The sequence below is a fragment of the Colias croceus genome, chromosome 8 (genome assembly GCF_905220415.1).
Source record: "Colias croceus chromosome 8, ilColCroc2.1".
Taxonomy (NCBI): Eukaryota; Metazoa; Arthropoda; class Insecta; order Lepidoptera; family Pieridae; genus Colias; species Colias croceus.
In genome coordinates, this window is record NC_059544.1 from 4,686,403 (window position 1) to 4,714,356 (window position 27,954).

The following is a 27,954-nucleotide window of genomic DNA, read 5'->3' on the forward strand; positions in this document are numbered from 1 at the left end:
ATAATAGAAATAAGAATATAGTTGATCAGATTAGCATAATCACAGACGTACGATGAAATTCATAAAACGCACACAAATAAATCGAAGCTGAATATATTAACGATTAGCGTCTTATCGCACTTAATTTTAATGAATATCATCAATGTAATTATGATTTAATAAACACAGATTGCGTTACGTAGATAAAGTTGCAAATCCTCAATGTATTTAAATTCTTACTGCTAGTACATCGTTCCCTACGCCGCATAATAAATAGGGTACGCGACTACTTGTATGTATACTATATACCTAGTATATACTTACAGGATAATCATCCAATTCCGAGCATCTCCGAGACTCTGCCTTACATTAGTGTTTCCGTTGATCGTGAGTTTTGTTGTACAATGGATTTGGAGAGAGGACAAGACGATGCGAGCCTCGAAGATGGAATATGTTTGGCGTTCACAGATATTTCCTGCTCAACCAGAATACCATTTGACGGTTAGTTATTTATTTATATGTAAAGCATTAAATTGTAAATAGATTTATAATTTTTCTGCTACAAGTATTATTATAAGTTTTACATCAGATTATAAACTTAGCCCACAATTATGATTGTGGTCTCTGAACTATTTATCAAAGTTTAATTACAATAGTGTTATATATTTACTGCTCCATTGTTTAGCTGACATAAATATTTCTGAAGAGCTACATAATTTTCTCAATGAATTAATAAACATCACAACGCGTTTAAATTTAAAATATCCATTGTCATTGTTATAATCATCATCCTGTTTTTATTATTATTATACCTATTTCCATGAAGAAAAGTTTCAATTTATTTTCCTTAAATTTCTTTTGTAAATTATTATTTGTTCAATTAGTATTTGCAAAATGGAATTAATGAAGATAATTATTATCACAATATTGACATGTTTCGTTAGATTATATGGAAAAGGAAGAGCTAATTATTATTTATTAATCATCCAATTAAATTATCTCGTATAAGTAGGTTTTATCTCTATATTTAATTTACATAGTCACTTTTAACATGCGCATTTTTAGCATAGTTCAATATTATAGAAAACAAAGCCATAATGCATTTATTTTAGAAAGAAGAAAGAAAAAAAATACATATTTATATCACAAATACAATAAATATATTCAAATATTAGTCGGTATTCGTGATTAGGTGGACTATTCAGCATTTGCCTCTCCGTGTTAGAGGAGAGGCGCCGGTTTTCAGTAGTCCCCTCGACTTGCTACTTTTATGCGAGAATGTTTAATAATTTTTAATGAATCTTTATTTTTAATTTAAATCAAGTGAAATTCCGTAATCTACTTTAATATACAATTTTTGATTTCTCCTTCAATGAAAACCTGAAAATATTAATTTTGCATCGTGATTAATTCACTATGTCACATTTTGAAAAATTGTTCACAGGCGTGATACGGGAAGCCATAGCCAGTAATTATTCATGATAAATTAGATATTATTTACATTGTAGTTGTAATCTTCACAATTTGTATGCCCGCGATTTCTCCACCTGAACTTAACTTTTTTATTGTGAACATCGCTTGCAGATCAAACACATTTTAAGAAACCTTATTTTGCTTCTATTGCATTGTTAGTTGTCTGTTGTTGGTAGAGTGATTGGCAGTCATTAAAATAATTTCTCATTACATTATATTTTTCATACCTGTGTATATAGTACATACAGATAATCAATTTAATTTTCTTATTTGTACATAGGTATGTTATGAAGGTGTGTCTCGATCATTTGCAATAATGATTAAAAATTTTGAAATAAAAAGATTTGCAACAACAACAATGTATTGTAAACAGTAGCCACGACCAAACTTATTCCAATATTGAGTAGTCGTAGATAATCTATACTTAAAAGGGGTGACAGACGTACGAGTAAGTACGCGAACTTGTGGCTCGACGACCTTTTTCGCTCGTGTGTCACCCCAAGTACGCGTACTTAAAAACCGTCGAGTAAGTTCGTTGACGATCCAACATGTTTGAAATTTTACTCGAAGCCCGCCTTGGCTCGCACGTCTGTCACCGCCGCGAGCCGAGTAAGTACGCGAACTTTAAAACCGCGACTTTAAAGTTCGTACGTCTATCCGCCCTTTAACACATTCACTGCGGCACCTAAAATGCCAAACTTACGTTGCGGCATGTCTTCCATACTTCACATCGGCAAGTTCACCACTGTGCGTCATGAGCCATTTTTATCACATCGCACCTTCTGACTTTGAAGGTTAATAATTTCATGAAATTTCAAGATATTTCAAAAAAAATTTTTTTCAGATAATAGTATATATAGTCTTGTATATACCGCATAAATAGCTTTTAGTTTGACCCAATAGTTTAAAAGATATAAGGGAAAATGTAAACCCCTGATTTTGTGAAAAATTATTTGCCATCCCGCACTGCGTTGATACGGCATGTTTACAGTAATAGCGATGGGAAACACTGTAAAATAAAACATCGATATCGATATAAATCAATTTTGTATATTTCAGACTGTTTGTTAATAGATAACGAGATCGTCGATACAAAAAAAACACATATAAAACAAGGTACTTGATAGAGTACTATCAGGAAATTGTTCAGTAACTTTTGTTTTAATTTGTTAAGTAACTTTTGTTTTAATGTTTTATATTATTTTCACAACTGTCATCACATTTTTGCATTTATGTTACGAAATAAAAGAAAGTAAAAAAAAACTAAAGCCTCTAAGGTATCATTGTCATTTAAAAATTTGATAACGACGCGTGCGGTCCTGGTACATCACTATGCGAGACTGACACGCGGCGCGTAACCTAACCCTGTATTATTATAGGTACCTATGTGTTATAGTTAAACTTAATGACATCATAGCTTCCGTCGTTCGTGCGAACACAACTATGGTATTCAACGGGTATGTTAATTGATTTCTATACAATAATTAAATTCTTATAACCTTAACTTCGTACCTCTACTTCCGTATAAATAGAGGCTATGAAACCTTGACCTCAAAATAGTTACATACATAATATAGGTAAAATTAGACCGTTTGTGATTATAAAATAAATTGTTTATATTTTATTGTTATTATTTTTATGTAATAATAATAAAATAATCTATACATATAATAAATCTGTAGAAGGGTCAATTCTGTACATTTAAAATAATGAAAAAATAAATAGCAGGGGAGTTTCTGGATCGATACCAAACCTAAATATGTGATTAAAAAAATTTTTGTCTGTCTGTATGTGAAGACATCACGTGAAAACTAACGGTTCGATTTCGATGAAACTTGGTATAATTGTACATTATTATCCTGGGCGTAAAATAGGATACTTTTTATCCTGGAAAAATACGTGGAAAAAAAATAAATCTTAATTTTTCAGTTTTATCCATAGACGTTGTACTGTAGAAACGCGAACACACGTTGCGTTACCCGCAGTGGATTCTTTATTTTTATAAGATGTCATTGTCAGAGTTACTCAAAATGGAAAAATAAACCATCCACGAAAAGACGGAGACGGACATCCGCGCGGACGGCGTCGCGGGCGGAAGCTAGTACCTAATAAAAATCTATGTAGAGCATTACAGTATTACCTACTGGAGATCCAAACTTGGTTGCCTGTGTCTTGGATCTCAGAAACGGTATAGATCTCGTGTCTTCCTTGTTCATTGGACGGTTCGGAGTAATTTAATAAAATAATATGTGAACTCCTACACGCTAGAAATTTCAAATTATGTAAGTCGAAGGTTTATTTAAACTGCGTATTGCTACACTTATTATAGATTGGTTGAACAATAGCAGTACCTACCTAGATATTGCACTTAGGTATGTAAAAAAATTGTGCCACATAAAACATCGTAATTGTCCGATATCTTGGTGTAGGTACATCATCACTACATAGTATAAAACAAAGTCGCTTTTTCTGTCCCTATGTCCCTTATGTCCCTATGTCCCTAACGTATTTTGATGCAGTTTTTTGTAAAAGATAGAGTGATTCAAGAGGAAGGTTTTAGTATATAATTTATTAGGTTTTAGACAAAGCGGGCGAAGCCGCGGGCTGAAAGCTATTTTAATATATGTAATATGTAGATGTTTATGCGTAAGTATACGTTTCATCCGAAGGTTCTTTAGGACATTGTTATAAGACACGTACAATGTTCATAACTTGTTTAGTATGTCAGCGAATATAAATTTATTATTTTTATGAAAACCGTCAAAAGTAGGTATTTGAGAATGATCATAAAAGCTAGGTACTTGTTACGTATATATATTAATTATTGCACCCCAGGCTTTTCAAGTACCTATGTAAATTATAATTTTACGAGCTTTATGCACTAAATTTTTGAATAAAGATCAATGAAATTTCTCTTGGTTTTAATCTTCTCTTGAACATAACATACAAAAGCCTTAATATTTTTTCTATCTATAACTCTGTCGAACACAAACCGAATTATCTTTTCAGCTTTCAAATCCATGATTGTATTTCTAAATCACATTTCATTGACCTATAGATATAAATTGTCTCTAAAAATACGTTTTACTTTCTTTAATAAAATGAATACAAATAATTATTATTAATAATTCTTTTGTCCATCAAACAGTGATAGTAAAGCGTGGGGCGGACTTGAGTTATCTCACTTGTTGTCGAGCGTTCCTCTTGTATATACGTATTTGTTTAAGTGATTAATAATAATTGTGCACATAATAATATTAGAACTTCGATACTATTACGTACTAGGTACCTATATATCGTTGTTACTGGATGCGCGAGTGCAGTGGCATTTATTGGTCTTATAAATTGAACAATGGATCTAGAAATCGGTGAAATAAATGGCACTAAAATAAAAGCTAATGTCACATTGTTTACGGACCTCAGTTATAAAATAAAAGGTGCGTTATACTGTTTATTATTATATATGAAAGTGAGAATGATGCGTGGTGAAAGTTGTTTGCTTGCATGCTGCAAACTCTAGACTACACCTACTCTTTATTTGATATTTAAATTGAAATATAAATACATTTATTTTAATTTAATTGATAGTGGTTATATTATATAGGTTTATTACTATATGTATTTTATTAAGATTTAAGTAAAATACAGTTACTTAAATTATCTTAATTTACTTATTGGCATTTAATGTATTATACTCTTTTATTGATTTTATAAATCCAATTAAAAGCATTTTTGAGATAAAAATAATAAGTTCCATACTAGTTAAGTAAGTAAATAATAATTTATTAATGTTATGCCAATTTGCTTATATAGGTACAGGTACCTAGGTATATACTTACTATTGTGTGTCATTTGGGATTGGATGGTCAATAATACAGTATTGTTATTATGTAAAACTTATTAGTTAATAGTCATTTAAATTAATTATAGAAAAATCAATGTATAATTTTCAAAATGCAATTTGTTTTAAAATAGTAAGAGACCGACAAAACTTTCATTACCTAGGTACATTGCCTACTGCCATGCCGCGTTTGCTCAAGCAACGCTCACGTGAAGCGAACTTGCGTTGCAAACTTTATTCCACATCCTTATTCATCAATTCATAATTTATATTCGTAACAAAAATTTATTTCTTACTCCACGGTCAAGTCTCCCTTTTCGCTGCAGTAAAAAAGCTATGGATTATTATAAAATAGTTCTAATTCATCATGGATTAAAATAAATCGTAGGTAAAATTTCGGACCGGCTATTGTAATCTAAACAGACAAGACCATGTTAATAACTAAGTCAATTCAAAATTACGTCAACAGACGACCAAAATGACTCGAGTAAATAAAATGTGCTATATCTCCTTTGTTCCTTGTGTTTAGGGCATGATCATTATAATACCAAAGCACATCTGTAATACATACCTAACCAATAGTTTATCCACATAATATTATGTATTTTCATATTTAAAAGTAGGTACTGATACTGTTATAAGACTTTAATTATTATTTCAATATCCTTTTGGAAACCCATAATTACATTTTTTCATTTTCAATTCAAAAGCTATTTATACCATTTACTGGCTACCATGAAAAAAAATTGAAACTTTTAGCGCTAAAACACTGCTGTTTAAATTCTGATGAAACCTGCGTAAAGCTCGTTACCTATAACTAAGTTGTAACTGTAGTTCATACACAAGCTTTTTTAAGCTTTAGCTTGAAAAGTAATGTTTATCCATTATAAAATATACATACATACTCTCAAGAAACATAACCCTCATTGTGGTGTTGTCGGATATAAACAGATAGTTATGACCCTGATAAAACTGCGCGTAGAACGCTGCAGATCATAGTACCTACGTAAAACCTAAACCTAAACAGATTATTACTTATTTTAATATTATATAGATATTTTTATTACCTACTAGTTTAAAGTAGTACTATGTTTAAAGTAGTAGAAGTGATGGTAGAAGTAGTTATGTGGGAGTTTAACACGCTTTGGCATGAATTGTCAGTGTTCATCGAAGAAGCTACCAAAGTTTAAAGCTCCACTAAAGATGACAAACCGGAGCCTGGTATTCCTCGCTCTTCCCGGTCCTCTTCTTCATTCCTTATGCCCTAAAGTCCTTTCTTTACCTTACTCATTTAAAATGGACAAAGCATTTGCAGACGCCAAACCTTTACAAGTGTTCATGGGTGGTAGGTATTTGTCGTTTACCATTTGGCGATCCACCAGCGCCATAAGTCCATAGTTTTCGTAACGGTTTTTAAGCTATTGCTTAGCTTCTATCGCGGGCCTTGAGCGCGGGGACCGAATCCAGAAATTCCGTAACGAAAAACCTCACGCTCCCCACTCCGACGGGCACGGAGGTGTGGCTTGAAGGCATGCTATGCAATAAGGCCAATAGCTTTACCGCGGCAGTCCCCGAGTGCCACACGTCTTTTTTTATTATTTGTTTATTTATTCTTATTGTAATTTTATAAAGCTGAAGATTTTTTTTTTGTTCCAACACGCTAAATTCAGGAATGCGAATGATGATGAATGGATGGACAGGAAATAATAGTCATATAAATAATAAATAAAATTAGTTTTGTGTCACATAGTCCATTTATGGAAGGCATCATCAAGCTACGAGTTACAACCAAAAATGTAACTAAAGTAAAAAAATATTCGTTTATAGTCAACGGTTTTAACTCTAAGGGTTTAAAGCACCGAAGGCGTGTATAAATATAATAGGCACACGTATTAAAAAGCGTTAGTATAATAATAATAATGTTAATTAATAATTATTAATTATCATAAGCCGCATAAATTAAACAACATTAATTATTGTGCGTCATGTCATGGTCATATCATTTTTTAGTATAACGCGTTTCATTAAAGAAACGAATTTTCAATGGCAGCCAAAGCTGACACTGACATAATATGGTAGGATCATCAAAAAAAGAAAATAAAAATAACGTAAATGGATAATTATTTTATTAATTATTTCAAATTGTTTGTTAACAAACTTTTTTGTTATCGTATTTGTGTATTTATATAAATTATCATATTTACATATACAGAATGCAACAAAATCCCCATAATAATTTTAATGAGCCCATAAATCTCAACAATTTTTCCCAAAGAACATATTTTTTCAAATTCTAATAAAACATTATTTACTATCGCAAATACATAATTGTCATTGTAAATTTACGATAAAACCTATTATAGGGAAAATCAAATACTTACATTATAGTGATTTTACTTTTCCCAATTTTTTTTGCATGCCGTACGGCCGTGTGTAAGCGAGAGGCAATGATAAGCGCCGCCATTTAAGATTCGTTTCTATAGTGGAATGCGTTATAACGAGTTTCTTGCTAAAATATAATCGTATAAAAAAAGTTTTACATTTATAATTAAAATTTGATGAATGCTTGGTCTATTACAATGTTGAATATCTTCTAGTATTCACATTCATCTTATGATCAGAGTTAATTTTGTGACTATTCTAGCACAGTGGGTTAAATATATGATAATATTTAACGACCTCTGCACCCTGCTATCAAATATCTTATCTGGTGTTTTATACAGACCTTTTAACTTATAAAAAAATAATTATAATTGTATTACGTTCAGATACAGTAACCTTGTGATTTGTATATAATTTATTCGCAAATATAATACCTAAGTTAGAATGTTCGTGTAAGTAGATATGTAAGTTTAAATGTGACTAAACTTTATGCTCGGTCGTGAGATTTAAAATTAATTGCACAGTTAATTGGCGATGCTATTTTATGCTGAAACTAAACGATATTTTTTCTTTATATCCAAGTCAGTAGATACCAAAAAAATTGCTAATAATGCTATGCAACGCATCTGTATAATTATCAAAAAACGCGAATATATTATTGCACTTTTTTACGAATTGTAAATGCTATTGTATTTTGTCTCACCAAAATTAACCCGATTTTTTTCCAATAGAGAAATAACTTTTGGTTATAAAATGCATAAAGCACAAATTATCCACTTTTTCTATTTCCTTTTTTTCTGTTCATAGTTACTGTTCTGTTCGTATTCCTAGGAGCTTTCTCAGCTTTGGAGCTGAGAAAGCTCCTAAACGTAATATAGCCCTTAAAATTGTCAAAGGTGCTCTTGACGTAAAAGTACCGTTTTACAGGTATTTATAAAACCTTTATTCCAACAAACGGAATTAAAATTTTCATTTCAAATCTGAAAATAACACCTCTACCATACAAAGTAACTTAAAAAAATAGGTTTTAACAAAACTTGTCATAAACATATTTTAACAATGTTCCTTATCTTAAGCCTGCCTTGATCTTAACCCGTGCAATAAATAGGTAGGTACAATGACTAAATTTGTATTCAAGGAAATTTTATATCAAGCACCTTTCGCTACCATTAGGTAAGTATATTATATTTAAAGTTTAAAGTTATTGAGCCTTGATATTATAATAGTACCTTAAAAAATAATATTTATCATGTAGTTCAATCCTTTTATTCCTTTAATATAAATCTATGCTTTTCAACCGATTTCAATAAAAAGGGGGTTCTCCAGTAAACCGGAAAAGCATGTTTCTTTTTTATTTAAAGCTACTGCGTTCCTATGGGTCCAATCTAATTTTTTACCAGTTCTGATAATTTGAAGGTGGTTTATATTTTACATGGATTTTGTGTTAATTCTAATGACCTAAATATAATAAGTTACCTATTTTTGTCCTTTTCAGTCGAGCCTTTTATTTAATTCATCCTTAACCTTCACGTAGGGGAGAGCGGAGATGAAAGTCACATTTTTAACATTTTTTATGTAACTTCCAAAATACGTTGTTTAGGAATTATATTTGTATATCAAACGATAGTGTAATTATTCTGTTACAAAATAAATAAACGTATTTTTGTATTATATTATCAGTTGTAGAAATATTTTGTATTTTCACCCTAAAGAAAAATGTGACTTATAACCCCGGGTCAGGGACGGTTGTCACAATGCCTAGGGTAGGTAGTCACATACTAAATAACAGGCAATTTATAAATAGAAAGTCACTTTTTGGTCTTATAATTTTACGGAATAGTTTTTAATTAAGAACTCTTAACCAAATGAAACCGCAGACAGTCTTTATTTCAGTCTGAATATTAAGAATCACAATTTTAGCAAATAATAATAAACGTGAGTTAATATAGAGTCATCAAGGATATATGGACTTCCAGCAGGTTTGTTAGGGTGATTTTCCGGTGTTGATTGAAAATTAACGGCTGAAACAAACAACCTCAAAACGCAAATAAAGTCAGCTCGCATACAGGGAGCTGGTTGACATGTGACAACCAGCCCCCGAAAATTTGTGACAACGAGCCCCATAACACGTTTTAGAAATAAAACATTGAAAATAAATTCCGGTCAATGAATATCTAAAAAACTGTACTACGATATTATAAAACACATTTCATCATCATCAAATGAACTGAAAGATTATTACTGTGAAACAAGAACGTATAATTACGAGGTTCGACACAGCAGCACAAAAATTTACTTTTGCTGTGCGAAAACAATAAACGCGTGTGAGGCCCTCACGGTAGATCGGAGCGGTCTGACGCGAAGTGGGGACAGCGTTGTCACTGTATCGCTCTTGCCACGCTGTTCAACAGACTTATTCGATAGTTCAGTTTTGTGTTAAGACCCCTGTGACAACCAACCCGTGAGACAACCAAACCCGGTCTCCCCTACCTACATAAATGTAAATATAAAAATGGCATTATTTCCGAAAAATAAAATAAATTATATTATATTGTATATTCTACCGATAAAAAATGAAAAACCAGTATCACCGTACGCGTTAAAAAGTTATTGTTTATTATTTCAACTTTTTCAATTTAACTTTTAAATAACCACTAAGTATCTTAATATTTTTTTCATACTTATCTGTGTCTCGTTTTTGATAACTACTGGACAAAGAGAATGTACAAATTAGTATATCAGAATATTTAAAAACATTAATATGACCTGAAAAACGATGTAAATATTAAGTTGTTCATTGAAAAAGGTAACAAAATATCTAAATAAAAATATTACTAGACTAGCTTACCGCCCGCGGCTTCGCCCGCTTTCTCTAAAACGATTTGAGATTTAAACTATCCTATCTCTCAAGTTGGATCGAACTGCATATGGTGTGCGAATTTTATTATAATCGGTTAAGTGGTATAGGAGTCCATTGAGGACAAACATTGTGACACGAGATTTATATATATTAAGAAGAAGATATAGAATAATTGCGAAAGATTTTGAGGATGGATGTGTCTGTATTTGTTACTCTTTTACGCAAATACTACCTACTGATTACAATGAAATTAAGCACACATATAGAGGGTTACTTGGATTAACACATAGGATAGGTTTTATCCCGGAAATCCGGAATAAAAACAGAAAGGAACTATGCGGGTTTTTCTTTGAAAACGCGGGCAAAGCCGCGGGCGGAAAGCTAGTTGATATAATATATATTTTTAAAAATGTCGGAAGTTTACCTATTTAGATTTGTAAAATTATGTCATGTGTGAAATAATTTGTGTTCCTCTAATATCTAATCTGGGTATAATTGCAGTTTATCGACTTATTACATAAAAATGCTAAAATACATCATAGTATATAATTATTTTGATCGTATCTTCTAACGATTTACAGACCTTCAACCTTCTCACAGTTATTTATCATAATCACGTGAATTAATTTAATAGGTACAATATATTTGTACATAATATGCAAATAAGTTATTATATCGGCCAAATACGTATTTTGCCTTCACTTTACATAACGAGTGCTCTACTTAACTATTTAGTAATTTACTAGTCACATTTGTTATTTCTATCCTTGAAACACACCTAGGTGTAGGTATAATAAATCACAGCTGCTCTGTAGCCTAACATATACATTATACACTTTATATATAAATAAGTAGGTAAGTAGGTATGTATTTCATCAACTAACTCTTTACTATGACCTAATATGACCAAATCGCGTAAATCAACAATAAGGCGTTCTCTATCGCATTTACTATGGGGAGTGCTCTGAAGAGTTGTTTGGAACATTACCCGCCGCCGAGTTCCACCACCGTACAGCACGACATCGTCAACAATACCACCCTCACCACCTTGACTGTTGGCAATCTACAACTGTGCGCTTTAAAAGGTCTTTCTTCCCGCGCACTACAGACATCTGGAACAAACTCCCTCATGCGGCTTTTCCATACGGCTATGAACTGGGGACCTTCAAGAAAAGAGCATATTCCTACCTGAAAGGCCGGCAACATACTCACAATGTCTCTGGCACTGTGGGTACATATGGGCGACGTGGAGCACTTACCACCAGGTGACGCGTCTGCTCTGTTGCCTCCTATTGCATAAAAAAAAATAAAAAAAAAATAATATCTATCTATGTAAATTGTAAGTACGCAAGAAATGCAATGAAACTTTCTTAGCACTGTTATATTTTAAATTAATAAATAATATAATATTATGATAACGGGCATTTTTGTATAACATACTAAATGTTATTAATATATCGAGTATATTTATTAACAAAATTTTCCAGTAAACTACGTATGTAAGTTCAATATCGTAAAACCTAAATTAATTTTTTCCTAATGACTATGAACTTTAAAATCATCATCCACTATATTATAAACTTTTAAAAATCAGGATTGAACTTCATAATACGAATAACCTAGGTATAGGTAAACCAGAATCTGATGGCAATTAGGGAAATCAAAATTTTGAGTGTGCAACCCTAGGGAAAATGGACTGAATGATCTTGATACTGCTTATTTTTTATTTTGTCTTCAACATCATTAGTCACTTATGTAAGTGCACAATACTGTACTTAATAATGAGATATCCACTTAATATTATGTAGGTACATACTTACATGTATAATATACATATTACTTTTATCTTGTAATACATATTACATATTATTTACACATACCTATATTTGTATATTCATTATCATTATGTCATTTAAAAATATGGATGTAATGATAATGCAGATCAAAACTAGATAATGCTAATAATTTTTTTATAAAATAAATAAAAACTATGTTTATTTTCGTAAGTATTAACAGATAAACACAATATCAAATTGACTTGGATAGCTTGGACTTGACGAATTCTGAAATTTCCGTATTGGAAACTCTTGTAATAAGTTTTCATAAAATTATGTTGTAATCAACAAACAATATTATAGTTACCTACTTATAATATTTTTAATTTTAAGTATCAAAACGGGTAAGTCCAATTTACTAATAAAATATTCAAAATTGAAAATTGTGATGTGTTTGACCCTTCTTCATCGAATGTTTTTCCATACACATTATAAATAACATCTCTTGCTTGTGATCGCAGCGGCTTTTTCGACATTTTCGAAGATTTTTTAGACAAAATCCTAAAAATTATTCATTAATTCCAAAGAAGACAAATAATTTGACAACCAATTTGATAGTTGTCAAATAACATTGCCATATGAAAATCTTTTATTTCTTAATTATAAATATGCCATCAGATTCTGGTAGACCTATATGTAATAGATATCTACATATTAGAATATCAAGATTTAATTAATCATTTGTATGCAATAAAGTAACTAACGTATAAAAATAAAACCTGATTTCAACCAATTTAAAATCTTAAAAATAATTTAATAAAATAATATATTAACTCTATATTCTAAATGATCCATGAGAAATCATTTAATTTAAATAAACTACATAAAAATGATAAATTTTTACTTTTAAAAAATCGTGTTTAGCCATTCTAAACGGATTTTATACATTAAAGAATTAAAAATGCCTATTCCTTTACCTTATTTTTAATCCTTACATAGAGCTTTATTGATGATTTGATTTTATTCAATACTTATCTTGCATTCATATCGTTACACAGGCTGAATTAAAAAGAGAGTAAGCATGATTAAAATCTAAATGTGACGAGATAATATTTTAAGTATTTTTGATGCTTTTATTATTAGTTTACATTATTAGAAAATACAAATACATGGAAAATTATTACAGTTACAGTAGTACCGTGCAATTAATCGGAGCAGCAAAAACGTCCTGTCTGAGGCCCAGTACAAAGATTGTTAATACATATTAGTTAATTAGTGTGAGTTTTTTTTACTTGGTTTGCACAATTTGGTATCCAATCTAGGTTTTATTCGCCTAAATGATATCTCTCGTGTTTGAAAAACATCACAAGATATCATTAATTTATCCCAATATTTTTTATGCGAGAATTTGTTTTTTAATTCTTTTGTCTTTTACGTCACAATGGAGCAATATTTTTATGAATTTTTGTGTGCGGAAATAAATATAAGGCTAGGCGTGGGCAGCGGGTGGGAAATTTTGCATTATTTCATGCTATTTGAGCAATGTTTTAACTAAAGAAATGTTTAATTGTACTATTTTTTCCACAGCACGATCCTGGTTTAAAAGAACAAAAGAGCCCCAAGCCCGGGAACAGATAATTCTCAATGGAGCGTGCGGAGCCATTCGCCCGGGACGACTTACATTCATATTGGGGCCTTCGGGAGCTGGCAAAACGTCCTTGATGAGAATTCTTGCTGGAAGGAAGTATGTACATAATATGTATCTATTGATAGAATATATTATTTTACTTGTAGGTTCAGGAAAGGAACTCTATCAATGCAGCACCGTGTCATCTCTATTTTATACCTATAATAAGCATTAAAACAACAGCAAAAGAAATTGACGTTATGATGCCCTGTACAATTGTAGGTACATGATAGTACATAGTATAATTTTATTTTATTACGCATTTCCTATATCATGGTTTTTGATTGTGAACACACAGAAGAACAGAAGGAAGCAAAGCTGTCAGTTGACCGACCGATAATACAATATTATAGTGCAAACGATTGCGCACTAACAGCCTTGTCTATTATTAATAAAATAATTGAAACAACATCCCTTACGTCAAGATTACCACAGATTACCTCTTGTGTGCGTAAATCGAGCAATAAGTATTATTATTATAATACTTGATACTTGATCGGTTCACAGTTAGGTACCTACAATGGGGCGGGAAAATAGTAATTACTTCATCGACAATCAAAGTCCAATGGAATTATTAGTTCAATATAGCAGAGAAAATTAAGAGAACAAATTTTCATACGTACAGCATTTACGAAAATGCGAATGGTTACCTATTTTGTTGTACCTACATTTTTTGCGAGGGTGATGTTTTCATGTTAAAATTATATGAAATTTTGGTTGATTTAAAAATAAATATACTAACTAAGTATGTTTTAAAAGAAATAATAATAACACCATGAATATAAAACGTGACATGTAACATCTAATAAATCATCATTTACCTACGCAAACCATTTAATTAAATATTCACGGATCGAAAAGCCTGTTTCAATTTAGGTAGGTATATAAAATTTAATCATATATGTTTTATTACTTATCTCGGAAAACGCAAAGAAGATAATAAATTAACATAATGTTGGGTAGGTATACTTTACTTGGTCAAGTATGCCAAAATGGTTAAAAGTTAAAACTACATATTTGAAAAAAAATATAATTATAAATGATATCTCTTTATAAAAAACGGAAATGAAATATTTATTTAAGTAATTAGTATTTTTTTTTCTTATTTTTCCAGAAAAACAGGTGTATCTGGTTCAGTGTTAGGTGCTGGTCGTGACGTAGTGTTGGTAGCTCAGCATGCTACTCTTATAGACACGCTCACAGTTAAGGAGACCTTGCAGTTCGCAGCATCCTTGAAACTACCCAACGCTTCGCGTAATGAAAGGAATCACACTGTTAGTACCCAAGCTTTTTATTTAACTATGTACATAGTGAAGAGATAAGACTTAAAACTATTTGATGGCTGTATTGAAACTTTAGAGAGAAAAAGAGGATAGAGTTGGATTTTGATATACCTATTTATTAGATTTCAGTCGCATAAAATAAGAATATTTTCTATATACATACCTTCATAATGATGTAGATTGATCTCAGTCGCATATTCTGTACGTATATTAGATTACTTACTAAGAGGTTTCGTACCTTAAAGCATTAAACCAACTTGAATACTCTAAATTTCGTACAATTGATTAAGATGAACTAAGATGAAGTCAAACTTAAAAGCCATGTTATTTTTATTCAAATGGGTGCAACTAATGCAAGAATAATAAAAAAAAATCTATTTGTATATTCCGCTTCTCATCAATTAGCAAGGTAAAATAGGTAGTAGGTAACTATATAAATATAATTATTTAGTAAAATACCAAATTGATACCATTTAAACGTAAATATGTGGTTGGTAGACGTAGGCACTGATGTCTGATTGTCATAATATTTTTATTTGATGACATTCTTTGTCATTTATTATGATGATATTTTCGCAAATTGCATCTGAATAGTTAAGTTAGCATTTCAATTCTTTTTTTTTTTTGTTAATATTCAAATAAATAATCTATTACAGATTGAATCAGTATCCAAGCAATTAGGCATCAATGAAGTATTCAACACAAGAACCGGCGCTCTTTCGGGCGGAGAGAGAAAACGATTGACCATCGCTTGCGAACTACTGACTGACCCAACTATCATGCTTTTGGATGAACCCACCAGGTTTGTATTATGTGAATGTGAGGTGACGTATGTAAATCTTACATAATTTGTAACATTAAATAGGTAACCTACCTACTTATAGTTAACTAAATTATTACCGAAGATTAAAATTAATCTTAACATTTACGTACGGTTAGACTTTCGGGACATTGACGTGAATACATGTAATAAGTGAGCTCCGTATAAATAAAATAAAAAGTGCGTGAATTAGTGGCTGTTTACAAAAACTTTGTCGTTAATTAGATTTGATATATAAAAAGTGATTTAGTTAACATTTTCAATCATTAAAACACAAGAAAAAACTAAAGTAAAACTATCTAAATGTGTGTGAAGTGTCGGTAGTTAAGATTTATAAAAGAAAAAAAGTTAAAGTGTCTGAGGGTTAACGAACATTTCAAGTGACATTGTCGGTCAATTAGTTGTTGGAATTTAGAAACTGAACGTATTTTCGAACTTAGATCCTAAAGCTGCCGTGGTATGGTGGTGCACAATACACTTAACGATTGATTGATACGAGGTAGAACAAGGAAGTTAGTAGTGATAGGAATATTATATATAATTTTTTTTTTTTTTTTTTTCTCTTTGCATATTTTTTTGTCATGGCATCTAAAGTTAAAGGGTTTACATGCGCGGGTTGCCCAAACATAATCAAAGGAAAAGAATTTTTATCATGTTCGTATTGTAATGATCGTTACGACTTATTATGTGCTAATGTTTCTCTTAAAAAATTCAATTCAATGTCCGAAGCAAACAAGACTGCATGGAATTGCCAGACATGTCGTAACAAACACATTCAAAGAGGTGATAATACAAATACTCCAATACGAACAAATTTACAAACACAAAGACACTTGAGCTCGTCCGATGATGACGAATGTCAACACCATAACATTACTCAGCGCAAAAAATCTGCAAAACTATCAAATTTTGCCGATGTTGAGAATAATGACCCTAATTTAATGTCATTTATTAAAAACGAAATTCAATTGGCGGTACATGAGGCCATGAAATCTGCAATTCAATCATGCATATCGAAAGAATTATACGAAATCAGAGAGCAATTGACAGTTTTGAAAGAATTTAAAAATTCTCTGGATTTTATGAGCGCAGACTATGATAAAATTAAAGTTGATTTAATAAATCACCAGGAAATCGTTTTAAGCTTGAAAAAAGAGAACTCCTTGCTGCAAAACAATCTCAACGATCTGTCTATGCGTATTAATTTGCTTGAACAGCACGCCCGTGAGAACAATGTTGAGTTAAACGGTCTGCCAGAGAATAAATCTGAGAATTTAATATCAGTCATGAAACAGCTATGTGCAGTCATATCATATCCTATTCAAGAATCAAACATCATAACTTGTACACGTGTGAGGAAACTAGACGACACCAACAAAAGACCCAGATCAGTTATTTACAAATTACGTAGTACCCACATCAGAGATGGAATAATTGCTGCTGTATCTAAATTCAATAAATCTTCTCAGAACAACCGAATTAATTCCAGTCACTTAGGTTATGGGGGAGCTTTATCGCCGTTATATATATCAGAACATTTATCACCATTTTACAAATCGCTGCATTATAAAACTAGAAGTGTTGCAAAAGAAAAAGGTATTCGCTTCGTGTGGGTAAGGAATGGAAGGATTTTTACTCGTAAGGACGAGTTTTCCCAATCTGTTCAGATAAAGAATTTCGAGTGTCTTGCAAAAATTCAATAAAGATTAAAAAAGAAAATCAAACTAGACCGATTATTTTTTTGTGTTAACATTCAATATTTACTATCAAAATTTTCGGGGTATGAAGACGAAATTGGATCACATAAGACTGATGTCCCTACAAAACCACTACGAAGTAATAATTGGCACTGAAACATGGCTCGATAATTCTATATATGACAAAGAAGTTTTTAATGAAAATTACATATTATATAGAAGAGATCGAGAATCTACAGAATCTTCAAAAATCAAAGGAGGTGGAGTTATTATAGCTGTATCCAAATCTATCCATTCTGTTCGATTTCGAAACTTTGAAAGTCCCCACGAAGATCTTTGGGTATCTCTTAGGTGTAATATTGATGGTATTGTAAAAGATATTTTAATATGCGCGGTTTACGTAGCACCGCCAGTGTGTCCCGTTATTTTTAACTGTGTTTTAGATAATATCAATAATGTAATTCAATCTAATTCTAGTGAAGTTTTGGTAATTGGCGACTTTAACTTAGGTTTCATTGATTGGGAGTTAGAAGATAACTTATTACGTCCTTGTAATTATTCCAATATTTTAGGGACATCACTGATTGACTTTATGTCCCAAAACGATTTTATTCAATTTAACAGTATTAAAAATTTTAAACAACGGACGTTAGACTTAGTTTTTGGACGTTTTTGTAACATTAACGTTTCAAGGGTTACTGTTCCCTTATCAAAACTAGATCCTTACCACCCTGCAATCTGTATAAAAATCGCTTCGATTAAATGTACTTATTTGCGACATAAACCGCATGAAGTTCACAACTTTTTTAAAGCTGATTACAGTGTTATAAACTCTGAACTATCTAAAGTTGAATGGGAACAGGAACTTTTGCCTTGTGATGATGTCAATATCATGGTTTCTAAATTTTATAAAATTATCTATGAAATTATTGATGTTCATGTACCCAAACGGATTATTAAAAGTAATAAATACCCAATTTGGTATACAACTGACCTTAAGAAACTAATATCTGAGAAGGAAAAAATTCGTAAGATGTTAAAAATATATCACAATCCGAGGGACAAACTAGAGGTAGGTATCTTAAACAAAAGAATAAGCGATCTAATTAAGATCCGTTACAAGGAATACATTTCTAGTATCGAGTCATCTATTGTACAAAACCCTAAGAAATTTTGGGCGTTCATAAATAACCGAAAAGGTTGTAAATATTCCATCTGAAATGAAACTAGGCAATGTAACGTCTGATACGGGGCAGGGTATTTGCAAACTATTCGCTTCTCATTTTGAGTCGATTTATTCCAAGAGTGATAGGAATTTTATTTCTGATACTGAGGATAAGTATCCCCAATTCTTCATCCACAATATCGCCTTGAGTCAAGACCATATAGCAAAATTACTCCAATCTCTTGATTCTAGTAAAGGTGCCGGGCCTGACGGTGTACCACCCTTGTTTATAACTAGAACATACACAAATCTGTCACTTCCTCTGAAAATTATATTTCAAAAATCTCTTGATTCTTCTCTCTTTCCTAAACAATGGAAACTTGCTAATGTTATACCTATTCACAAAAAAGGAGATAAGAGTGACACCAAAAATTACCGTCCTATTTCTATATTGAACACGTTTTCTAAAGTATTTGAACGCTTGGTGCTTTCCACTATTATGCCATACTTCTATAATCTAATTAACGATTTTCAACACGGTTTTTGTAAAAACCGCTCAACGGTCTCAAACTTGCTGCATTTTACTTTTTACATCTGCAATAATCTCGACAGTGGTAGTGAAGTAGATGCTGTATACACTGACTTTAGTAGTGCTTTCGATAGGGTGGATCATTTCACTCTCTTACATAAATTAAAAAATTATGGATTCCACGGGCGTCTTTTGGATTTGTTTCATTCTTATCTTCACAATAGAATACGAAGAGTTACCGTGGGGGGTTATACGTCCCATGAATTTGTAGCAACTTCTGGTGTCCCTCAGGGCTCGCATCTAGGCCCGGCCCTTTTCTTGATTTTTATTAACGATATTTCAGACTGTGTAAAATATAGTCAATGTGCAATCTTTGCAGATGATTTAAAATTGTATAGGACAGTAAATACTTTGGCAGATGCATTTTTACTTCAACAAGATATAAATGCTGTTCATAAATGGTGTATTGATAATAGGATGGAAATTAATGTTGTCAAGTGTTTACATATTAAATTCTCTAGAAAAATTAATAAATTAAATTCAGTCTATAACATTAACATGGAGCCTATAAAGGAAGTATCTGTTGCTCGCGATTTGGGTGTATACTTTGACTCTAAACTTACTTTTTCGCATCACTTTGAGGATATTATTTCAAAAGCATGGCGTATGTTAGGTTTTATCAAAAGAAATACTAAGGATTTTCACACAACTGCGCCTTTGGTAATTTTATTCAATTCTCTCGTCCGCAGTGTGCTAGAATATGCTAGTGCAATATGGAACCCTCACTATCAACGACACATTGCACGAATAGAAAAAGTACAAAAGGCATTCACAAAATTTTTAGCTTTTAGGATGCTCACATCAACTATAGGGCCCCATATAATGATAGGTTAGAGCATTTCAAACTTGTTTCTTTGGAAAATCGTCGCCACCTTTTGGATCTTTATACTTTGCATAAAATCGTAAATGGCAATCTAAACACCAATCTTCTAACTTATATTAATTTAACTGTTCCCCGATCAATCCCACGTTATGCGATAGTCAATACTTTTTCTGCCTCTTCGTCTCGTACAAACTTAAAGAAGTATAGCCCCATGAACAGACTAATGCGTGCTTTCAATAAGATTAATACAAATAATGATGTTGACATTTTTCACGACTCGTTTTGGTCTTTTAAGAATAAAATTATTGGAATTATCTGTAAGTGAGACTGTTATTGAATTCCTCTAAGTTTTGTTTTTCTTGACAATATTGTTTTTAATTACTCTATTTAATTCTGACATTTTTTTTTCTGTGTATAATTTAGATTAATACTAAATTCAATCCAATGTTCATGTAATGCTGTATGTAGGTACCTATAATTAGTAGCCAATTTAGAATAGGATTTTATGTACGAATACTTATTTATTGTTACAAATTGAGCTATTGTTGGTGCATCTATGATAAATAAATAAATAAATAAATAAACATAGTGGGTCTAAAAAGTAAAAACTGATGAATTTTGATATAGATCTATGCTATCGAATCCAGAAACTTTTAATACGCTGTCAATTAAATCGAGAACATATTCACCGGACATAACAATTGGAACAAATTCAATAAATTAATCTTGTAAATTAAAAATTCCAGTGGTCTAGACTCCGTATCATCAATGTCTGTAGCCCAAGCACTACGATCAGTGGCCAACAGTGGCCGAACAGTTGCCTGTGTGATCCACCAACCGTCTTCACAGTTATTCACTTCCGCTGATGACGTCATCCTGTTGGCCAATGGGAGAACGATTTACGCGGGCGCCATATCCGATTTGCCGGAGACGTTGAAGAAATCTGGATTCGTATGTCCACACTACTACAATATGGCGGATTACCGTAAGTAGTATTTTTTGAACAATACCTATTATGTTTCACTATTTCAAATAAAAAGGTTTATGACTATTTTGAATTAAGGTAGGTATAAGTTATTTTATTGTGGGATAATTATTAATAATTATTATAAACATGCTTACATAATAAGCATGATATTTATGAATTAAAAATAAGCCAGTGTATCTATCATTCACGTGTTTATCAAATCATTATCAAAACAATAACAGTGATAACAGAACATTTTTTATTTAAATATTACTTAAGAATGTAATAAAAAGGAAATATTATCAATGCAATTCTGTTTTTCATAAATATTTTTAATTTTCAGTTCTAGAAATAGCAACCGGCGAACACACAGGAAACTTAGCTCTCCTAGAGAAAGAAGCAAAAACATATGCGTCAGAAATGAGAAAACTTACTGAGGGAACTATCCAACAAAAACATGAAAAAGGTATAAACTTTAAAGTTATTTTGAAAGAACCTAACAGGATTTTCATTTCAAATAAGATACTTTTATTATTAAAGTGTAATTATGTTTCAAAAATAACAACATACGCGAAAAAGCTCTTCTGGCAAAGCTACCTCTAAGACAAGTTTTTCTGCAATTTAGGGCCGATTTTTCAATCCTTGGTTAATATTTATACGTCCAATAAAGTATTACACAAACATTTTAAAATGTCACCTCTAAACTGTCATATACGGACAATTATAATACATTTTTGAAACGGTATTCGATGAATAAATTTTAACCAAGGATTGAAAAATCAGCCCTTAGTAAAATGCATACGTATAATACCGAAACATTAGTTACCCTAGTCAATATCAATAAAGCCAAAGTTATTTTTTAAATTCCATTCAATCTTTACAATAGAAATATGTAATAAAAAAATAAAAGAAAAATAGACGATAAGGCACGTTTTCACTTAGGTTTTCATAAAAAAATTACAGTTAATTCACCAGAAGCAGAGGCTTTATTGAAACCGAATACGCCATTCGAAATGAAGGGTTATGCAGCGGGATACAGACAACAGATGAGGTCCCTTCTATGGAGAGGGTTTCTAGGAGCTTTAAGGGATGTACATCTGACACAGGTTTGTAGAGCATACTTTCTTACTAGCTGTGCTCCGCTCCTGTTGGTCTTAGCGAGATGATATATAGTCTATAGCCTTCCTCGATAAATGGGCTATCTAACACCGAAAGAATTTATCAAATCGGACCAGTAGTCCCCGAGATTATAGCGCGTTCAAACAAACAAACAAACTCTTCAGCTTTATAATATATGAAGTATAGATGAAAAAACGAAAATTACCCTTACTAAAGAATAAACACTACTTAGGTATCTACATACTAGTTACCTACTACATACTCATCATAGAAATATAACACTATTTTTATAGGTAGGTATCATATTCGTACTCATATCTCCTATTATATTCTTCTATATGTTCTGTATTGACTGTGACGGTATTTCTAAATGTGCTTTATAATTATTTATATTAATTATTTTTCTTCCAGATTCGAGTTGTTACACATTTCATTGTCGCTTTACTGCTTGGTGCGTTATACCAAGGCGCGGGACAAGATGGCGGCAGAACAATCTCCAACACTGGTTGTCTATTCTTCTTCTTACTCTTCCTGTATTTCTCGAATGCAATGCCAACGATACATACTTGTAAGTTCAGTAGTTAATTAGTACATATCGACGTCCCCCGCGAATAATCCGGTAATGACCTATTACGGGGTTTTTCATGTTATGCGTTTTTCGGCATCTAGAAGTTAAAATACACCATGTAAATTTTTTTCAGAATTTTTCTATCTTTATTTACGAAGATATGAAAAACTACGCGTATATTCCATAAAATAACATTAAAATGTATTTTAAACGAATAATATGGTTTTAGATCTTTACGAAAAATAATATCAATATGATTTGACAGTAAACATTGTTACGATATTATTCAGGTAAATAGTTTTCTACATTATTTAAGTAAGTGCTAGTACAGGCTTATTCGGGGTTTTATTAAGAAATCGATTTCCAGTTACATTCATTATGGAGTGCAAGTATGCATGGTATTTTTTTAAACACTCTTTCTATTACTGAGCAAATGATTTACACGGCCTTAGAAAAAATTAAAAGAGATGAAAGTTTGATAGATAAACGAGGCAGGCATCAGAATAGACCACATCGAAACCTTCATCTTCATCTTCATTAGATGCTGGTCGTCCGACTCAGGTTCTACCTGCTGCCCAAAATAAGCCCCCATCAGTATGGCTTCATGCCACAGAGGAGCACTGAGGACGCCCTCTATAGACTAGTGAGCCACATCAGAAATAAGAGGGAGGAGAAGAAGATTTCTGTTGTGGTATCTCTGGACATAGAGGGAGCCTTCGACAACGCCTGGTGGCCAGCCAGGTGCCAGCCAGGTGCGGTTAAAGTTGGGTGTCCGGGGAACGTAAGGCGGGTGATCAGCAGCTACCTGAGTGGAAGAGGTGTGAAAGTTAGGTATGCGGGTGTGGAAGTGAGTAGAGAGACCAACAAGGGGTGCGTGCAGGGTTCCATAGGTGGGCCGCTCCTGTGGGACCTCTTGCTGGATCCTCTGCTATGGATGTTAGAGGAGATGGATGTGTTTTGTCAGGCTTTTGCCGACGACATTGTGCTAGTGTTTGATGGAGATACTACTGCTTTAGAAGTAGAGACGAAGGCAAACTGCACATTGAGGAAAATTGACGAATAGGGTGTCAGAAATAAACTAAAATTCGCGCCACACAAGAAATGTGCCCTGTTCTCGACACGAAAATTAAAATTTGACAGGCCACGACTTGTAATGGGGACATCCAATATTTCGAAAGTATTAAGATACTGGGCCTTACTATTGATGGCGGCCTGACATTCAACACCCATGTCGGAAGCGTTTGCAAAAAGGCAATCGCCCGTTATAAGCTATTAGCAAGAGCAGCTAGAGTAAGTTGGGGGCTTAACCCCCAAGTAGTTAAGACTCTATATATCGCAGTTATAGAACCAACTATATTGTATGCATCAGCAGCGTGGGCACCCACAGCGGAAAAGATGGGGGTACAAAAGAGGCTTAACACCGTTCAACGGGGTTTTGCCCAGAAGATCTGCAGAGCATATCGGACTGTCTCCCTGAACTCTGCGATGCTAATGGCTGGGATTCTCCCTCTTGATCTCAGGATACTCGAAGCTTCGAGGCTTTATGAGATCAAGAGGGGTGTGTCGCACCCGGCGGTGTTGAGGGACAGGGAGGTGGAACGAATGGCACCCGCGATTGAGGACCCACATCCGGCAGAGCAGGTAGAGCTGGGGTTCGGCTTGATAGATGAGGACACCTATGCCAACGTGGTTAACAGCCACGTCCACAGGGTCTATAGTATAGACCCTATAGACTCTATACGGACGGCAGCAAGATTTAGGGTCGAGTCGGAGCCGCCCTTTCCGTATGGAAAGGTGAGGCCGAGACAAAGGCCATTTAGCTTGCGTTGCCACCGTATTGTACCGTCTATCAGGCTGAGCTCCTAGCGCTCAGAAGAGCAGTAGACATAGCCTGCAAGAGTAGAGCGGCAAAGGTCAGTGTCCTCAGCGACTCCAGATCGGCGCTCCAGGCGGTTACCCTGAGTTCCCCTCATCCCCTGGCTATGCAAACACGGGCGGCCCTCCGAAAAGCTGCATTGCAGAGGCGGGAGGTCTCCCTGTTTTGGATTAAGGCGCACGCAGGGCTTAAGGGGAACGAACGGGCAGACGAGTTAGCCAAGGAGGCCGCTCTGGGGTTGAGGAGGAAACCGGATTACGATCTGTGTCCTGTTTCATTCGTCAAGCGTATTTTGAGACAGGATACGATCAGCGAATGGGATAGGAGATACGATGTAGGAGGAACGGCCGGAGTCACGAAGCTCTTTTTCCCAAGCGCTGCTGCTGCATACAAGGTAGTCGGGAAAATAGACATCACACACCACACCACACAAGTACTGACTGGTCACGGCGGATTCGCCTTCTGTGGGATTCTGATGAGGATTCTGATTAAATTTTTAACTGTAATAGGACCATAGTATAATTTTCATGATTGTAATCATGTGTAATAGTCGTGTCTTCAGTGCAGTGTCTATTTTTTATGATAATAATAACTATCGTGTTTTGTGAAACAATCCAAAGTTGTTTCATTTACTAAAATGTCCTGTATTTCATAAAATATATTATAATAATCATCAAATAATACTTAAGTAAACTATTCGAATAAACAGTAATAGTTATAACAATAAAATGTACGTTACTGTTAAACAATCGAATAACCTAATAATAGATTTTTACAAATGTTCAGTATACAAAACAAATAACACGAATATTAGCGCTACAAGATTTTACTGTTGCCGTCGAAAATATAAATTTCTCACGAACAATATCGTAAGTGACATTACTGACCAGAGCTTGACCTACACTAGTATAGTAAAATGCATCCAGCTAAATTATAACGAAGCCCTTGGGACTACTTAAATTTTGTTGAAATAACCAGATAGCTGAAAAAATTAGCTTCCATATGCGATATTAAAAGTCTCTGATACTTGTTGTTTAATGGAGTTATTAAGGAAAAATGGTTTTTTATTTTTCCTGAACATTTACACTTTTACGATTACCGGATTATTCGCGGGGGGCATCGATATTATATTTTACTCCTTTACTCCTAACTCCTATAGTTATAGAGTGCAGCCACAGTGCAGCTGTATTAAATATTTAATGAATTGTAAATTTTCATTTTTAGTCCCTGTGGAAGCAACAGTGGTGATACAGGAACATTTAAACAAATGGTATTATTTGTCTACGTACTGTGCATCGAAAATTATAGTGGATCTGCCTATACAGGTATTAATTTCTTTTTTAGAATTTCCCTTTTTGCACCACACAACTTTATACATGCTCATGATATTATTTGTAAACGTAGTATATTATTATTAGTCTGTGATATTATGATAAAATGGTAAAGTGCAGAATGCACCTGCAATTTATAATAAATGTTTTGGTAGAGTTATCTAAAGCACCGTAATCAACATAGGTATAACATCCGCATTATTATGTTTTCTTGGTAGTCGTAATATTATCATGTTCACATTTTTATGTTCTTTGATGAAACTTTATTAAAATGATATTAAAATTCGGACTCGCAATTAGTACGAACATGAAAAAAACCGTTTGACCAATCATATTTGACCCTACATTCAGACATTCTACAAGGTGACATTGTAGGTTACTGGTAGTCGCTTATTTGTAATTTTTTTTTCTTTAATCAAGGAGCATATGCGTATGTCCACAAAAACATTAAATTAGCTCTTATGTTAATCAGAGCTAATTACGCGTGCAAATAACTTAATTAATTAACTAGCAAGTTAGCGCGTAGAAAAGGTAATAAAAGATGAATGATTTAATAAATTCATGAAAAAGATCCTCGTAGGTAGTTAGTTTTCTAATAAATTGTGGCTATATTTCTTTATTTCTTTTTTCAGTTATTATGTGCTTCAGTGTTCGTATTCCCAGCGTGGTACTTCACATCTCAGCCAATGGAAATGAACCGATTGGCTCTAGCTTGGCTCATTTGTACCCTAATTACAATATTAGCGCAAACCTTTGGGCTAGTGGTCGGTGCCGCTTGTGGAGTCAAGGTAGATTTTTTTATGTATCGATATGAGTTATAATCTTTTTAAGGCATGGTATCTACTTAATCATAATAGGGCAATTAAATGTGTCACTGAATCGATTTGGGATTTCTCTTTATAAAATTTGCTGAACTAAATGTAGACCGTACTTACTCATACTATTCTTGTATGACATTTTTGCTAAAATAATCAAATAATTATTGTCTCTTTTTTCCAGCTTGGCCTCTTCGTAGTACCAGCCGCGAACATTCCAATGTTAATGTTCTCAGAATTCTTCATCCCCTACAAAGAGATGCCATCTTATCTCCAACCGTTTGCGCTCATATCGTACTTCCGTTACGCCTTCGACGCATTCCTGCAAACCGTGTACGGATTTGGTCGAGAAAAGTTACCATGTTACAAAATTCTCTGCCTATTTAAAGACCCCAAATATTATCTGGAATATTTGGGCCTATCTGGAAACTACGTTAACGATACTATGGCTCTAGTGATATGGATATCACTATTGAAAATATCGTTAATATGCATCCTAAGATATAGAGTGCACAAAGCATGTAAATAACAGGTAGGTACCTATAACCCGGATCAATCAAACATGCAATTATCAAAACAATTGATAGATAGGTACTTACTAAGTAAGTTTTATTAGGAGGAGACATGGTAATTGTGTTAAGATTACATAGATATTTGAAATGCTCTCAGTATTTGGTTGCTGCAATCGAAGGATAGGGTAGGGACAAAATAAACATTTTAATATAATATGCATAATTCTCGTACAAGTCAATATCGGTGATTGTTATTTGTAGCGTTAAGTCTATAATCTCTACAATTATATTTTAACAAAGGGTAAATCTGTGATAATTAACTGTTAAGAATATCATAATGCACTACCATAAAATGTATTTCATAGTTATCAGTTGTTTGTTTTATTGCGGCC

At 32.9% G+C, this 27,954-nt stretch overlaps 1 protein-coding gene across 2 annotated transcripts; it reads left to right on the forward strand.

Annotated features, from left to right (window-relative positions):
- The first annotated feature begins 353 nt into the window (after nt 1-353).
- Nucleotides 354-27,929, forward strand: LOC123693833 (ATP-binding cassette sub-family G member 4-like). 2 transcript variants are annotated; one of them, XM_045639070.1, is made up of 11 exons: nt 354-480; nt 13,898-14,054; nt 15,112-15,271; nt 15,937-16,082; nt 21,121-21,359; nt 21,685-21,807; nt 22,305-22,447; nt 22,872-23,028; nt 26,129-26,229; nt 26,868-27,023; nt 27,235-27,929. In XM_045639070.1, the coding sequence occupies exons 1-11, from the start codon at nt 384-386 to the stop codon at nt 27,577-27,579; spliced, it is 1,824 nt and encodes a 607-aa protein (XP_045495026.1). In that variant the 5' UTR covers nt 354-383; the 3' UTR covers nt 27,580-27,929. The 2 variants fall into 2 exon arrangements, with proteins under 2 accessions (XP_045495026.1, XP_045495028.1); XM_045639072.1 differs by lacking the exon at nt 354-480 and adding an exon at nt 4,650-4,889.
- Nucleotides 27,930-27,954: the final 25 nt, after the last annotated feature.